The sequence below is a fragment of the Acartia tonsa genome, chromosome 8 (assembly GCF_053477335.1).
Source record: "Acartia tonsa isolate MP-2025a chromosome 8, ASM5347733v1, whole genome shotgun sequence".
NCBI classification, from domain to species: Eukaryota; Metazoa; Arthropoda; class Copepoda; order Calanoida; family Acartiidae; genus Acartia; species Acartia tonsa.
In genome coordinates, this window is record NC_137267.1 from 41,002,001 (window position 1) to 41,020,099 (window position 18,099).

An 18,099-nucleotide genomic window follows, 5' to 3' on the forward strand; every position below is an offset into this window, starting at 1 on the left:
TAACTTTTTCAGTGTCTCTCATCAACCACAAAGTATTAAATACATTTAAAATTGAAGAAATATCTAAGTAGGAGAAGCTTAATTATATAGAACAAGTATTGCGTACCTAAACGGAAAAATAATAGAGAAGCTACTATATAACTTGAGTATCACAAAAATTGATTGCCCCCTGTGAGGTTTGAACTCACGGTCCCTAGTTTACAAGACGAGTGCTCTACCATTGAGCTAAATAGGCCACTTGTACAAGAAAAAAAATTTAAGATAATACAAATTCATAGTGAATATTAAGTAAATTCTGAAAAATTTGTATCTTTTAAAAACAATAAAATTAGGCAAACGTACGTCAGTAGGGCAGTTACCCTATAAATAGTATTCAATAATATTCATAAGTATCAACGTTCAAAAACGTATTGCTCCTGGTGAAATTCGAACTTATAACCCCGGCATAACAGTGTAGAAGACATTACAGGTTCAAACTTTTTGTAGTTGTTCGAGATGGTAGTTTCTATGTTGTAATTTTAAAAAAAACTTAAGATAAAATTTTTATAAAAGAATATAAAAAAATTTAAAAGTATAACATTTAAAAAAATTATTTTTTGGCGATGGAAATGTCTGACCCCCACCCCAAAATTAGCTCAAAACCATCCAATGTCAATATATATATAACTAGCGGCTACGCCCCTAGAGGCCTCTAGGGGGCACTTGAGGAAGAGAGAGAGTCAAATTTAATAACCCAATTTCTTATTTTAAATTTTTAAAAAAAAGTAAAAAAATTTTTTTTGGGAGGGGGGAATTTTTTTTTTAGGGGGGGGGGCCTCCCCCCTCATTTTTAATTTTAGTTTTAAAAATTTAAAAAAAAATTTCTTTTTTTGAGGGGGGGGGATTTTAATTTTTTTGGGGGGTTGGGGGTGTCCCACCCCCAAAAAAATAGTTATAAACCTTCCCAGGACCTATGAGAAGCTACCCTGTTAAGGAGAACCCGATCGGTTCAGCGGTTAGAGAGATCCTTCGGTACAGACACACAGATACACAGACACACAGACATCCTGTTACTTTAGTAAAAGGATTCCTGAGAAGGACAACATTGTCAGTTCAGTGGTTGCTGAGATCTTAAGCTTCAGACAGACAAAATTAAATGAAAATTAAGCCCCGCGGCTGAATTGACGGCTGAGGCTTGTACTAATTTAGCACCTGCGGCTGCGGCTGGGGCTTACAATATCTCAGCCGCGCGGCTGTGTCAAAGCTGCGGCTGAATTTAAAAAATTAAGCTGCGGCTGCGGCTGCGGCATAATCATAACTTTGCAGCTGCGGCTGAGGCTTTCTTGAAGCCGCGCGGCTGAGTGCGGCTGCGGCTTCAAATTATTAACAGCCGCGCGGCTGAGTGTGGCTGAGGCTTCCCCAACTATAAGCCGCGCGGCTGATTGCGGCTGAGGCTTAGAGGGGCGTTGGCTGAATGAGGCTTAGTGCGGCTGAGGCTTAATGTGGCTGAATTGGAGTTTTGTGGCTGAGGCTTACAGTGGCTGAGGCTTACAGTGGCTGAATGCGGCTGAGGCTTACAGTGGCTTATGTTTTCTTTAAGCCGCGCGGCCGCGACTAAGGCTGAGGCTTATTGGGTGGCTGAGGAAGCCGCGCGGCTGATTTTGAGGCTTCTCGTAAGCCGCGCGGCTGATGGTGGCTGAGGCTGAGGCTGCGGCTGCGGCTTCCGAACCCTGAAAAAAATATACACTACTTCTTTTAGTTTTTTAATAGCAAAGCTTCTCTATAATTCACTTTGTTAGTGTCAGTACGTCATCTACTCTTTACAAAAAAAACCTTATCTTCTAGGAGTTTCCCCATTTTCTTTGAGTTTTTGCATATTCTTTCTCTCTTTTAAGATAACTGAACATCTGCACTAAAACCCACTTTATCTATTTGTCCATTCCATGATTATTCTTGCTTCGCTACTTATGGATGTTGTCATCCTGTTTAATAGACAAAAGACCGCAGAAACATAAGTAATTGAATAATTCTTTAGGGCCTGTATAAATTAGATGTTTGTGATAGTTTACTTACGTTCCAGTGGACAAAATCTATAAAACAATAACCGTTTTTATTCCCTTAGAAAAGATGTTGATTTGAAAAACCGTAAAGAATAAAGTCTTACATTATAATCCTAAACATAAAGGGTGAGCAAAAAAAATGCGTAGATTTTTAAAATTCAAATTGCGCGGCTTGTGTTATTAGTAGAACAATGTTAGGCATACCATTAGAACCGCTATGAACTGTATTTTTTGGAAATATAAGAACGGTTTCTCTGCTACGTATAGTTAGGGAGCTACGTGTTAAAATGTCCCAACTGACTTAAAACTTGACTTGCGAGTATATTAGTAAATATTAGACAATAATTCTTGCAAAAAGACGTGCGTACATTTTTCAAATTCAAATTGCGCGGCTTGTGTTAATGGTAGAAAAATGTTACGCATACCGTTAGAACCGCTATGAACTGTATTTTTTTGGAAATATAAGAACGGTTCCTGTGCTACAAATAATCTAGGAGCTAGGTGGTAAAATGTCCCAAAATTTACTCGCAAGTCAAGTTTCAACTCAGTTGGGACATTTTAACATGTAGCTCCCTAACTATACGTAGCAGAGGAATCGTTCTTATATTTCCAAAAAAAGACTTCTTATCGGTGCTAATGGTATGCGTAACATTTTTCTACTATTAACACAAGCCGCGCAATTTGAATTTTAAAAATCTACGCATTTTTTTTCTCACCCTTTATATTGGTATTTTTCAATATTTTACATATAACAGTTAGGGAGTTGAATCCATTTTTATAGAAGCAGAAATATAATCTATGATTATGGTTTGGACCCTCTAAAACTGTAATCTACCTTTCCACTTTCCCCTCTCTTGGTGAAGATATCTTCAACGCCGATACGATTTTTGAAATATAAGATTCTACTTTCCCCTCTCTTGGTGAAGATATCTTCAACGCCGATACGATTTTTGAAATGTAAGATTCCACTTTCCCCTCTCTTGGTGAAGATATCTTCAACGCCGATATGATTTTTGAAATTTAAGATTCCACTTTTGCCTCTCTTGGTGAAGATATCTTTAACAAGAGAGACAAAAGTGGAATCTTATATTTCAAAAATCGTATCGGCGTTGAAGATATCTTCACCAAGAGAGGGGAAAGTGGAAGTGTAGATTACAGTTTTAGAGGGTCCAAACCATAATCATAGATTATATTTCTGCTTCTATAAAAATATATTCAACTCCCTAACTGTATAAGTTAAATAAATTTTTGCTTTAAAAGATGAAATAAATAAACAAATTAGTAATTTTTTTAATTACAAAAAAAGAACTTACAAAGATAAAAATTAATATTTGTCTGTCCTTCTCAATCTCAATTTTATAAATACAAAACAAAAAAGACTATCACGTCCATAAGTAGCGCAGCAGTAATATTGTAAAAAAATGCAGCTCATATAACTTATCCTTTACTTGTGTTGAAAAACTACTTACGATACCTGATTTTTTCGTGACAGAGTTTTCAATGGTCAATAATTGATTTGCGGTAAATCCTTTTCTCGTATTCATTCGAATCCGGTGGATAGGAACCGGTTCTCATCCATACGAAAAAAAACTATGTCATTGTCTAGCATCGTATTATATCCAGCTTTCTACGAATATAAAATATTCTATATCCGCGAAAAGCTGTTTATGATACGATGCGAGAACTATTATCTTTTATGTTTCAATTTAAGTTGAAGGTTGAAAGTCCCAAATAAATGATAGTTGGCAATTGTTATCTATAGAATAATTTTGCTTGAAAATGTTAAAAATCTAATATTATCAAATATATTAATCAAAAGAAGTTTGCAAATGATTTTGTTATTTGCTCTCGAACTCGTTCCTCGGATTTCTGAAAAAAAATCATGTTAGACTCAGAAGCAATATGATCACATTTAATATAACATGGTTATAGGGATATGATAATTGATCTAAATGCATGTTTCTGGCTGTCTTGTACTTTGGGTAATGGAACCTATGCAACTTTTCTTATTTTGGCTTTTATAAAATGCCGCTGAATGAAATAATCTCTAGCAGATAAATCTTATTGAACATTAAGATATATAAGTTTTCCGGAATTTTAATGTAGGGAGGAGATTTGAAATCTGCATCAAATTTTAAGGATTTTTGGATCTACTGCAGTTCATGGTAAAATATTGCTGGTAACGAATGCTTTCTGGTTTCTGGCAATATTAAAAGATTCCTGGATCCAGCAGCACGCATATTCCCCTAAATTCTAGGTTCCTGTTAGCTGGCAATCTGCAAATTTTCCAGGTTACCAGCAATGAGAGAAGATTACTGGCTTACAGGAGTTTTTACCCCATACCCCTTATCACATTTTCTTAGGGGGTAAACAGCAATGATTAATAAGGGACAGTTGCTTCAATTATTTTATTAATAAAGGTGAGGGAAGGATATAGGAGAGTTGGGTCTTTATCTATAAATTTAACTGTTTCTATCTTAATATCCACTTTCATGCCAAATTTTGGCGCGCCTTTTTATTTTTATAATATATTGAAAAGTGGGGGAGATAAATTCGTAATTTTCATCGTATTAATAAATTATTTTTTTTTCTAAGTGAGGTTTAGAAATCAAACAGTAAAACCAACGATTTTGAACGCCTATACAATGCAAAACTTAATACCAGCCCCTGTAACATAAAATTACCTGATTATAAAAAAAGTGCTGCGGCCAGGTTTGATGGTTTAGTTGGGGGGGAGGGGGGGACCAAAATTTTTAAAATTGAAAAAAAAAATTTAAGAGGATAACACCAACAATTCTAGTGGCGTAACTGTGACATACAGACCATGATAAGAAAAGCTTCAATCTTAATAATTCATATATTGGTAGATATTGATTTAAGTGAAACTATGAAGGTAATTAGATTATGGCGGGAGATTTTTATTTCAAATAATTCTATTGCCTCCCCTTTTTAGACTTCCAAATCAACTAAAATAGTTAAAAACCTTCCCAGGACCTATTACCCTTAAAGTTTTTCCTGACTACTTTTATATTGTTACTTTTTATGCCTACGTAAACGTTGTATTATTAACTGTAGATAAAAATCAGAAATACGGAATATTTGTTTATCATATTTGTCTTGTCTCACCCCACACCTCTCTCTAATTCATTATTTGTATTTGATCAGTTTACGGTTTTTAATTTACTATAAATTGTTGTAGAACGGAGCAAAATATATACCTTATCCTAACTCCCACAATTAGTACAGAGAAACACCACTACCCTCCCTCCCAAATCAGACAAACATGCCAAAAGCCACTTCGAGTAGAGTGAATCTTATAAACCTCTAATTGTGGGGTAAGTGTATTAAAAGGGAAATGGGAATTAAAAAGGGAAATATTGCTTTTTAACAGGAATATTTCAAACATGCCAGTGGCCAGGAATATGCATAAATTGCCAGCAACCAGGAAAGTTAAACATTGGTAGCTCCAGCAATATATCTTGTTATGCTAGATCCAGAAAGCTTCTAATATTGCCAGGAAACACGAAGCACTCGTTACCAGCAATATTTTACCATGAACTGCAGTAGATACGGATTTTTTTATAAAATTCGTTTTTTGTATAATTCTTTATCTAAAAGCGGAAATACATATTAAGTTAATTAATTTTGACCAATAGGATAGGTGGATTTTAAACTACCTGCGCTCTAATTGGTTGAATGATGTACGACATCCAATCAGAGCGCTGATTTTTTAAATCCACCAATCATGGATGCCAAAATTAATTAACTTAATTTGTATTTCCGCTTATAGATAAAGAATTATACAAAAAACGAATTTTATAAAAAATCCTTAAAATTTGATGCAGATTTCAAATCTCCTCCCTACATTAAAATTCCGGAAAACTTATATCTCTTATTAAACATAGCCAACACAAATACTAGCAGACTATTTGAATATTGGCTTGCATAAGCTCAGAATTTTGTTAAAGGATATATTTTTTAATATTATATAGTTGCCACAAAGTATTGAAATTGCATATCAATTATTGATAGATGAGTTTTGACGAGAAACAACAAAAATAAATAGTCATTCTTGGTCTATCAACATTCTAACTATAGTTGCATATGATAACATCACACCACAGTGATTTATTGATTTTAATTTTTTAAGAATTAATGCATTTATTTTATATTTGTTTATTCATAATATATACTTAATAAGTATTTAACTTAAAAAGAATAAAAAGTATCTTGATGTTTAATTTGGGTTATATTATTGATGGTTTAGTAAGCCCCGCATGGCTTGAGTCCATCAGAATAGTTTTGATATTAAACCAAAAAAAAAATAAAAATCACAAAACCTTTTTGTTTTTGTTTGCAGATGAATAAATGAACTTAGGAACAAATGAACAAAGTAGCAGAAGAATTGTTGACGTTATTTCGATTTGATATGCAATTTCAATAGTTTATGTAAAGTGGTCTTGGATGAAATCATATTATAATGCTATTTTTAAAATATTATTTTCAATATATGGTCTTAAAAAATTGCCATATTTACAATCGAATGAAATTATAGCTACATAGATATGTTGAGTGTTGACATAATAACGACACTATTTTTTTACAGGGCTACTTTACAATAAGTAATGTATCTGTTTACCTTAAGCATGCTGTTGATAAAAACTTTCTTGTACAAATCATCGCTAGAAAAAAAAATTGTAATTTCCAAAAAAAATTTAAATGTTGATAAAAGATGCGTGTACAAGGGCGAGTATCAAGCCCTTGTAAAAATTAAGGGGGGTTCAACATTTTCGTGGGAGTCCCCCCCCCCCCCCGTTGGCAAAACCATTTAAATATTGTATTATATTTTTTATCTATTTTCCCAAAAGTGCACTGTTGCAAGACCCTAATGGTAGAAAAATTTTACTTTTTAAAATTAAAATCTACCTTTCTTTAGAGCAGTTTTTCTTTTTTTCTCTACAAATGTTGAGCAAAGCTTTTTTATCCTTACATTTCTGGCACATCTCTGGGTTATATGTGCTGGGGTAACTCCAATACTCAGAACATCTAAATATAGTTTCATTGTCAGAAAAGTAGCGTAGCAATAATAGGCTTTTCGAAATAAAAGCAGAACTGAACTGTTATTTTAGAGAAAAAATATGTTTAAATATTTGATACTGAAAAACTTTGTTGCAACCTTAAATAGACACCCTGTAGTTATTTATTTGAATACTGTAGTTATTCATTTTGAATAATTGTGCGGCTTGTGTTAATCGTAGAAAAATGGTATGCATATCGTTAGGATCGTCATAAACTCTAGTTTTTGGGTGTTTAAGAACTATTTCTGTGCTAAGTATAGTATAGGAGCTACGTGGTAAAATGTCCCAACTTATTAAAACTTTTCAACCTTTTTCACATTTTCTAGATGCTGTGAGTATTGGTGCAAAAAATATGACGTAACAAAAAAAATTAGCCAATGAGAGGCCGTTATTGACCAATGGTAAAATTTATAGTGGCCTCTCATTGGCTAATTTGTTTTGTTACGTCATATTTTTTGCACCAATACTCACAGCATCCATTTTCTAACGTAGCTTCTATACTACAAATAGCATAAATATGATACATATATTTCAAAAAACTAGAGTTTATGACAATTCTAACAGTATGCGTAGCATTTTTCTACTATTAACACAAGCCGCACAATTTGATTTTCAAAAATGTATGCATTTTTGCACACTCTTTAAATTGGTCATGATCCAAAAATCTTCCAAAAATAGGTACTTTGGAAAAGCCGGTTTTTAAGGCATAATTTGTTGAAAATCGACAATTTTTTTTTCGTATACAAAACTCCCCAACACAATGAAGAAATTAATATATAGATTATTAATTTCTGTTAATGGCAAGTGGGTTATATTAAGCAATCTTTTGTTCCATTAAAAAAAAACACCCTGTACATTAAAAAGTTGCTTATATTTTAAATTTCTGGCGCCTGTGACATACTACAGGTATATAATATAGCTAGCAGCACGCCCTTTCATTTAGGAACCAAACCTCATAGCCTAAAACCATTCCTGGACCAATGGAAATCTCGAAAATAGGCTGCTCTTTTTTTTTGTAAAAATACACTTGACAACTGAGCATCTAACTCACTCATTCAGGCTGACTGTCTGTTATGTTTAAGATTTTTTGATTTCCACGAACTATAAGCAGTGCTGCTACCTTTGGATGTTGTTATTCTTGCATTTATTATTAATTATATAATACATTTTTAAATAAATTATGATTTGTATAAAGTGTATATTTTGTATGATTGATTTTAAGTCATAATAATACAATTTATTAAAGATTAATAGGTAATCAGGACCGTTTATAAAAAAATTAATAAATTACAGGTTTAAGGTTTAATCTTTTGGTAATTTAAATATTGGGATGGTTTTTAACTATCTTCTGACCCTTTCTTCCCCTTTCGAAAGCAAGGGTCTTACATGCTAAGGGCGCAGCCGATTGTATATAAAGGTAGATTCTTAGACATTTTTGTATTCAATACCTTAAGACTACTAGTTTACCTTTTCAGCAAAGCTAAATATAGGTTCTGGGCAGGTTTTTATCTATTTTAGAGAATGTAGGTATACACATTCCCAAGAGAAATAACCTCTTCGAAAAATATTATTCCCTTCCCTAAATATATTGTATTCAGCAGTGAACACTCTTACTTTCCAATATGCCCCTAGAGGCTTTGGACGTTGTGGATAGTTGCTAATAAAGGGGCTGGTAAAATACTATAGCCCCTGGTTGAAAGCTTACCCTTGGTCATCACAAGTACCTCCTGATAGGCGGCAGCATAACATGTTCTAAACAAGCAATTTTAGGTTAGGTTAATAGTGTGGTGCAGTAATAAATATTTGGTGCTTTCCATCCATGTGTCTATCGAGCTCTGGAACACCCCACCTTCCAATTATTTTTGAATGGGATGGATTTAGTATTTTTTCCCCATGCCTAACCCCTGTAGGTGGCTCTAATCCTGATTTAGGGTCTATACCTGGGGGACCTAACTTTTTAAGGATAAAAATTACCCACTATAACCTAACTATTATAGCCAAAAGTTTCTGGATGTTTCTATGCTCAACTAGGCACTTTGAAGGAAACCGCCAAATATCTTAAACAACGAAATAGGAATAAACAGAAATAGGGGAAGAGGAATATAACTATAATTAATCTTAATATCAATTCTAAAATTTGAAGCAGTAATATGATATTGGCACAAATGTGTTTGTGTTTTAAATGATATATTTCATCTTGAGGAAAATACCATACATAAATAACTAAGATTGTACATGCACAATACAAAATAAAATAATGTTTTTGTTCTAATAGCTACATTTTGATAAAATTAATGTTATTATTATCATGTTTAACTTATTTATGATTCATCTAATAAGAAGAATTTATGGTACTACTCCATAAACAACATAATATTGTCTTCCTTCTTGGTACTACTCCACAGGAAGCATCAGGTTGTTGTAAAATTGTTTCATCCAGCTATGGTACTGCTCCATTGACCAGACATCATCCATGGTACTACTCCATGGGCATCTATAGTACTACTCTATAGGCATCCATAGTACTACTCTATGGGAAAATATGCATAAATTATAAAAATGCAGCTTCAGCACACAAAACAGAACTCCTCTTCTGCAGTATGAAGTACTTTCTCAGAATAACTTTGCAGACAAATCCACAGATGTCCAAAAACTTGCTATTGCTGGGAAAATTTACATTTTTACAGTGTCATTAATATCTGTTTCTTTGTTACAACACCCAGTTTATTGTAATAAGATCCATGGGTAACCCTGACCAAGGTTCAAAAGGTAAAATTAATTACCCCTTCCCCCATTCTTCTTCTTAATTAAGATTAGCCATGGGGGTGGGCTTAGAGAAACTGCAAAGCAGGAGTTGCAACCGAAAAAGGGGTGGTGAATTTCTCCAATTTCTTCCCCTTTGCTCTTCTTTTCCACTCTGGCTTCTATTTCAAGACAGCTAGTATCAACGATCAAAGCGTTGAATTTCACTAGGAGGGTGGTGAGGGTTAATGGGTTCAGATGTGTGAATACATTTAAAAACCGAATTTTTTCACTGTCTCTTTGATGGTTGAGAGGTTACTTCTTGGTATATAATAATTTGATGACAATATCTGCACACATTTTGGAAAATGGGAGCACTTTGATTAGCCCGTATAAATATCAATTGAGCTAAAAGTGCCGCAGCTAGCTGAAAAAAATTCAGCTGTGCACCCGCACAGAGCATGCGTCTCTGAGGACCTCTCTCCACGACGTCTAGATTACAACTGATGGCACAAATGTAGATTGAAGTAAATGGAAGAACAATTATCTTCAAACTAAATCAAATCCATAGATTGAAATCAAGAGGATTTTAATCCAAAGAAAAATATAGAATCAAAATATCTAACGTTACTTTCTTTCTTTTAGTGTTTGGAATATTTTTTCTATGAAACTCTATGCACCATTCCCTTTCCAAAGGATTTTGTACTAGAATTGAACACAAACCCCACACCACCCTCATTTCTAGTTTTGACAAATTTATTTCTAGCGGGGCTATTCTAACATTTACTAAAACTAACCTAAAATAAGCATCAACTCAAATATATGTTTTTTCTCAAAAAAAATTTTATGATGAAAATTGCAAAAAATTAAAATTGTATGTTGACACAAAAACACCAAAACTATTACTTTAAGTTCTGTTAATAAAAAAATCTGAAAAGAGTAGGGTTGGGCCGAATACTTTTTTTGGCCGGATACCGGATATCCGGTATCTGGATAGTTTCAATATCCGGTATCCGGCAGAATATCTGGCCAACGCTCGATATCCGGCAAATTACCGGATATCCGGCAGAAAAAAATCAGCCGGATATCCGGTATTTGGATAGTTTCAATATCCAGTAACCGGCCGGATATCGAAAATGGCCGGATATCCGGCCAAACCCTAGAAAAGAGGATAGAACAACAGAAGATAAATTAATATTTTTAATAAACTCATTTAAATACTGTTTTCTAAACATAAATGGGGAAAATAAATTTATTCTCAATTGTTCCCTTCCTCCTCCCTGTGGTAAACATAAACTTACTGAACTAGGATCAATTTCCCCTCCTCTGCCCTTGATGAGGTTGCGTGATGGTTCTCCAAATAAAAAGTTTACTTCAGACCAACTTCGCACTGAAAATAAACAAGAATTATTGAGTTCACATCCAACAAAGCCAAAAAATATCTAAGTTTCTTTCTATTGCCGATTGTTTCTCAACAATGTTTCAAGCAGAAAAGGCCTTCTAAGGTAGTGGAACAATTTTTTGCCGATTTTCAGCCACCAGTTTTGAATCTCTCCACTAACCAATTAAGATATCTTACCCATCCCAAAATTAAAGAGATTAGACCAAGTCACACAAATACACTTACAGCAGCTCTGATGTAGACATTAATACCGTATTGCATTTTTCTTTTAGTTTATAATTTTGCCATAGTTATCAAATGATTTACTTTACTATTACAAATATTGAGAAATAAAATTTTTTTGGTTGTTAAAGCACAAAAGTGTGTGAAGTAAAATGATTTAAAACTAACATTAATAAAAAAATTTCAGTTCATTAAGTTTAAAACCCTAGTAAGCAAGAAAAAAAATTATGGACATAATTTGATTATAGATAAGCTACGCTAATAAACAAAGGTGGATTTTATAAAAAAAAAAAAAAAGAATTAGGGTCGCTGCTCGCTGGCGTCGGCGAGGTGAAATTGTTTTTGTGAAAAATCCTCAAAAATTGCATTAAAAAAATCTACAAAAATTAAATAAAATCATAAAAGGGTTAATAACATAAGATTCATGAAATTTTCGTAGATTTTTTATGTTATTTTGGAGGATTTTTTATAAATACAATTTTGCCTCACCAGCGAGCAGCGACGCTATTTTTTTTTTAAATCCACCTGTGGACTCTGCAGCCGCGCCTCAGCCGCAAGTGAGCCTCAACTTTAAACCTTCTCTATTGGCCAAAAGCGCTGCTGCCTAGCTCTTCTAATAAAACTAAAAAATAAACTAACTCACCCGATGAGCAGCATGTACTGTGTTCAAAGTCATCAAAGTACAGAATTTGTTTTGTTGTACTCGGGACAGCTGTACAACTTAGAGAACAACTCGACAAGAAAGGACACATGGTGAGGATCTGAAATTTAATTTTTCTTTTACTTGTCGACTAAATAATGTGCATCCAACTATTGTAAAGTTTATGGGATATTAAGATACTTGTGTAATTATTAAAGTACAAAAATAAATTGTCTGCGCCTTTAAATTCCTCTGGGAACACTTTAGATGAAAAAGGCTAAAAGATTTTAATCTTGAAAAAGAAAGAAACAAGGATGACAACATCCGTAAGTAGCGAAGCTCAAAATTATGGATGGTGGATATCCTGAAAAAATGAACTTGATCTAGCACCCCAATTAATTGACGAATCTTAATGAAAATAGGTGAAAATAGGAACAATGTTAACATATTTAATCCCTGAAAATTTCAGCCTCCTATATTTTATATGAGCTGAGAAAATCAGGTTTCTCCAACTTCGTGATTGATTGACAGACGGACGGACATTTCGAATTATAGAGTAGCTTCGCTATTAAAAATTTGTTGCGAAAGTGACTGGGGGGGGGGTGTATAATTTCATATGAAGATAATTTCATATTTCCCCTTAAATAGCAAATATGTCCGGCATCTTTTAAAAGCTTATATTTTTTGGTAATTCCACACAGCCATTTTTTATTTCAGCTGCCACCGCTGTGCAAGAAATAATCACTATTTATAATAGCAGCTACAGCTAACCGCATTTATAATTGGCCGCTATTTTTTTTATTGTAAAACTCAAAAAAATGTAACAAAGTACTAATCACTGTATATACTTCAAAAGCTACATTGACAAGAACTGAAGATTTTTTTTCTTATTTCATCAGAGAAGTCCTTGCTTAATCATTTTCAAGTTTGAGGAGAGGTGTTACAAAATTTTAAATATCTTGTTTCATTAGTTTCAACTAAGCAAAATTTAAAAATAAATTTAATGTGTTAAAATGGGGTTTTCAAATCCTGCTTGGAAGAATTGTTATCAATCAATATTATATGAGCAATCATCTTGATTTATGTTATCTGTATGTCCAATAAGATCTCAAAGAATGTGGAATTTTTGCATTTTAGTTAGGAGTTAATTCCGAGCGATGTTTAGGCTAATAAGTGTGGTCATCCCACAGGGGATAGGTGAGTAAATATATCTTTTTTTTTACATTTTTAAAAGTTGAATAATTGCGGTGGATATTTCTTTGAAGACCCTTAGAGGTTAGAGAGGAAGCCAACAGTAACTTTTAAGGTCCAAAACTAACTAGACCAAACTTGCCAATCTACTTTTTCATATTCTGATTCATAGTTAACATTTTCATGAAGTAAAAACGTTTTATTAAAACAAAAAAATGTACAGCTATTTATCAAATTAAATGGTTATAAAATTTTGTATTTCAATAATTGTTTTTTATTTCATTTGTAAGTTTATAACTAAAATGCAATTTTAAACTTATAAATCACAAAATAAATTTAAAATCAAGTACAATTACATATATAATATACGCAAGAGTAAAGGGCTTGTAATAATACTTATTTTTTAAAAAACAAGGATGACAACATCCATAAAATCGAAGCTCTAAAACGGTGGGACAAATGAACTTTAACACTCGTAGTAGAGTGTCAGAACTGAATAATTAGAATTTAAATGTATAAAAGTAGAAACAATATTTTAAATAGATTTGTTGAATAAATGGGTAAATACAAGGAAATACTTACATTTTTAGGACTTGATTATATAGATGCATCGCCTATTACATTGTACTTTGTTGTCTTAGGAATCAGTATTTCAAAAATCAGATTAATTGGATAATTTTATCACACTTGTTTATCATTTGTTGCTAAAAAAAAGTAAAAAATCAACAATCAACGGATATTCTGGTAACTATTATAGAGTTGCCACGATTTCTAAATCGTACCTAACTACTACAGGAATCAACATGCAAAGTTTGGAATCGATAGGACAATTCTAACCTGTTTAAATTATCGAAAAGAGCTACCTGTCTGTGACGGACGGACGGACCGACCCTAATCATAGAAAAGTTTCGATTTTAAAAACATGAAGTATTTGATAATTGTAGAGATTGATTATAAAAAAATAGGATTTTTATCATAGACATATGCACTGCACAGTAAAAATTATGTGCAAGAGTTTATATTAAAATTAACAAACATTTTTTAAAATGTTTGTCGAAAAATATACAAAACAAAGATATTTTAGAGACTTGATATTAGACTTAGTTTTTTTTTTGTCCTTGTAATTTTAGAAGAACATTAGTATATTCTCGGACTACTAGTTACTTGTCACCGTGCTAAATAATAATAAAGCCATGGTACAAAACAATTAACCCTTAACAGTCGGGCCCCTTGCCGCACCTTAATCAGTCGGAGGGGGGGGGGGCGTTCAACGCCCCCCCCCTCATTATCTCAGTTCCTATTAGAGCTAGAGGGCTAAAAATTTTTGTGCAAGTCTCCTGTGTTATGGTGAATTTCCGACCTTAAGTAAGTCAAGGTCAATTTCCGCTTCCTTCACCCTTTTATTTAACAACCTTTGTTTTTAGGTCCTTTTTTACTTAAAAATTTCAAACGGCTGTAATTTTTTTATTTTTAAAGCTAGAAGAAAATTTTTTTTGCAGAAAATGTTTATTTTATTTAAATTTTATATTTGAAATATCAAAACATAAGTTTCAGCGGCCGCAGCTGTATTTGGCAGCTGTCAGCCGCCGCAGTCGGCGGGAAAACGGCGGCGGATCTTTATGAAATTTTAATACATTATGTAGACATGTAAGAAAAGCTTAAGTTTAAAATTTGAAGTCTCTAAGTCAAAAATTGCGGCCACAGGAGCATTTTAAAGATTTCTGGAGACCTGGAGGATCAGGACCTGCAGGATCATACCTGGAACCTGAAATTGACTTGAACACCTGTATTTAATATGAGGATGTACTACTAGAGGATATTTTAGTATTTTGGTAAGATAAAATGCTTTGTTTAAATCAAAAACAAATTTTTGTTCTTTACCTGGATGACCCTGCCAGGTTTGCTGGCATCCTGTGCCCTCCAGGATGGAGATATTCAAAAAATTCTAACTTTATGTGTCATACCCATACTTAAAAAGTCAAGCAGTTTGGGCTCTTTATCTTTCACACACAGAAAATGAGATAGAAAAAACTGGATGGGGGGGCGTTCAACGCCCCCCCCCCCCCCGACCGTTAAGGGTTAAATCACACATTCTTTTAACAAATTAAATATTTGCTGTTTCATTATTTTAAGCATTTTTGAAATTATGAACAATAAATCACGTTTCTAAAGAATGTTTCAAAAGCCCGTATTTGAAATTGTATAAATTATTACTAATCAAAAACATTTTTTTAACCAATGCTTTCTAATCGATACAGAATCACTTGGATGTTGCACTAGATTGTCATGTACTCTAATAAAGTGATATTCCCAGCCGACTTGATGGACTCACTAAAAAAAATGAGGTCCATTTAAGCAACCAAAATTGACGAGAAATTTTCCCCTAAAAAATGTATCCACGTATGCTATACAAGGATCTAAAGGGATAAGACAATGGCCGATAAATTTATGTAGATTCACTATTGAATTATTAAAATCACTAAACTTACATCAATATGATATATGAAAAAGTACATATATGTAACAAAAAAACGACTTTTTAAAGACTTTTACTTGTGAGAGTATTTTTAGAAACTGTCCGCGCTCATTGATTTAACTTTTAACAACTTTAATGACTGTAAAACCTCAGCGCCGTGTTATTATCAAGAATGTATATAGAATATACGTGGATATTATGAAGAAAAAAGATGTCTTCAATTTGGGTTGCTAACATGGAGCTTATATATTAGTTAGTTCGTTCATCCAGTAGAGGGGGGGTCATAAGGTAATATCGTTATTTTAGCCCGCTGCGCGTTTCACTATATTAAAGAACATTTTATTAAGATAAGATAATACTAATAATTGATAAACAAGTACAATTATATTAATGTAGCGTATAAATAGCTATTAAAAAGAACAGAAAATCGAAGAAGATATTGTAAACAAATTTCTAAGTATAAACAGCTTACTAGATTTTAGGTAATATCAAAGATTTGAAATAATCATAATATCAAAAATGAAATTAAAAATGATACGGCGTTGTTAACCTGCTAAACTGGAAAGAACGGACTGACGGACAGCTAGGCCCCGATTATGAATAAAGAACCACTTATTTATTTTTACATATTAGTATAAATTTTCAGGGGTGTGTTTTCTTTAAAATTTATTTACATGTTTTTTTGAAAGAAGCGCAGCTATTCTAATCATTTTTGGCATTAATTTGTCTAACTGTCCATCGATGTATTGGAGGAAATGTGTTTGTTGGGTTATTACATTAAATTAGTTTAGGTTAGGTTATATTATGTTCTGTTTAGCACCTAAGGTACTGGCCCCACAGTGGTTAGGCATAAGAAAAAAATGACCCTTCTCTTTATTTTATTTTTAATTTATTTTTAAGATACAAGCGGCTTCGCTACTAGCCTCTAGGGGCTTTGCCCATAGAGGTAATTAAAAAAAAAGTATTTCTGGTGCTGCTAATTTTATGTGAAGTAGTTTCTCCAGAAATTTTTTTTTGGCGGGGGAGGAAATTTTATTTTGTCCCACCCCCCAAGAAAATAGTTATAAAGTTTCCCGGGACCTATGAGAAGCTACCCTGTAAAGAAGAACCCGATCGCTACAAACGAACAGACAGACAGACATCGTTCTATTTTGTATTATAGATATTAGGGGTTAAATTTGGTGCTCGATTGGCCTAGCAACGTTTTTTTCAGTAAGATCTCCCTAATTCCAGAAAGTAAAATTCCTAACAATTTACAGGTAAGCTTTACATTAAATCAGAATGGGTTTAGGTTATTTTAAAGCTAGCAGGTTAGGTAGTTATTTCTATTTGAAAACAAAAATTGATAAGTAAAGTTTCAACCAAAAAACTGCTTTAATTTGGAGCCAAGGGTACCTATTATAAATACGTAACCCAATAGATCCTGGTAAAGGTTATTGATGTGCAACTCTGCCTTTGGTAGTGTCAAATTTTAGAAATAAGAAAGGTTCACAGATTTCCTTAGTTGTGCTCTGTCTTTTTCTCCCTGGTATAAACCAGAATACACTAGTTATAAACTTAGATAAGTACTTAAAATCAGGGAGGAAGGGTACCATATGGGTTTCATAAATTTACAACACTTCCTCCCCCCTCAATAAACTCTTCACACTTTAGACTCGGAAAATTTTTCAGCGTCCATAGTCCCTTAATCCCTGACTGGAAGTAATCAAGTTGACAAACGTGTAAAAATGCATCTTTCAATTTCCCGAACTTTTTGCACATGTGTACGTCTGTACATTTTTGCAACAAATAAATATGACAAAATGTTGACTATCTTAATACAATCACGGCTCGGCTACCGCGCGTCAGCCGCAGTTAGGCATCATATTGAAACTCGTTTAGATGCTTTGAAAAAAAAATAAAAAAAAGAGGGATTGTCATATTTGGATCAGGTTTAGACTTTCAGCTTATTTGTTTAATTGTAAAAGGTTGATTCCCTGAGGTGCGGCTGCCAAGCCATAATTAGAATACAAGTATGACAACATCATAAGTAGCGAAGGTCATAACTTAAAAAGTAAAAATAAAATGAAATCAGATGTAATGAAAAAGGGATGTCAGTAATTCATGATCTTCGAAAGAAACACATATCTTTAACCGCAACACACAGCATAACAAACAGACAGACGAAAAGAGTAAGTTTTGGAGTACATACTCTGTGGTCATTTGAATCTTCACAAAAATATAGAAGTTTATCTTTGACAACAGTATAGAAAAGTGTTTATTTTGAATAAGGGGATCTTAAGGAATAAAACAATGGAAAATCTTATAAT

The 18,099-nt window shown here is 33.2% G+C and overlaps 1 protein-coding gene and 1 non-coding gene across 2 annotated transcripts; both read right to left on the reverse strand.

Moving 5' to 3' along the window:
- Positions 1-163: 163 nt before the first annotated feature.
- On the reverse strand, positions 164-235 carry TRNAT-UGU (transfer RNA threonine (anticodon UGU)). The gene has a single exon. It is a non-coding gene; the product is annotated as a tRNA-Thr (tRNA).
- Positions 236-3,727: 3,492 nt separating this feature from the next.
- LOC145326956 (uncharacterized) lies at positions 3,728-12,500 on the reverse strand. Its single transcript, XM_080170410.1, has 6 exons — positions 12,127-12,500; positions 11,161-11,249; positions 8,823-8,869; positions 6,966-7,085; positions 6,679-6,721; positions 3,728-3,908 (listed from the first exon to the last, which is right to left on the reverse strand). The coding sequence occupies exons 1-6, from the start codon at positions 12,233-12,235 to the stop codon at positions 3,852-3,854; spliced, it is 465 nt and encodes a 154-aa protein (XP_080026536.1). The 5' UTR covers positions 12,236-12,500; the 3' UTR covers positions 3,728-3,851.
- Positions 12,501-18,099: the final 5,599 nt, after the last annotated feature.

Excerpts from the sequence above, each read along its gene's own strand:
- LOC145326956 (XM_080170410.1), bottom strand. The coding sequence starts at position 12,235 with ATGTGTCCTTTCTTGTCGAGTTGTTCTCTAAGTTGTACAGCTGTCCCG. Across the intron at positions 8,870-11,160 it reads GGGAAATTGATCCTAGTTCA|AACATGTTATGCTGCCGCCT; the intron begins GTAAGTTTATGT and ends TTGCTTGTTTAG. Across the intron at positions 3,909-6,678 it reads TTATCAACAGCATGCTTAAG|AAATCCGAGGAACGAGTTCG; the intron begins GTAAACAGATAC and ends ATTTTTTTTCAG.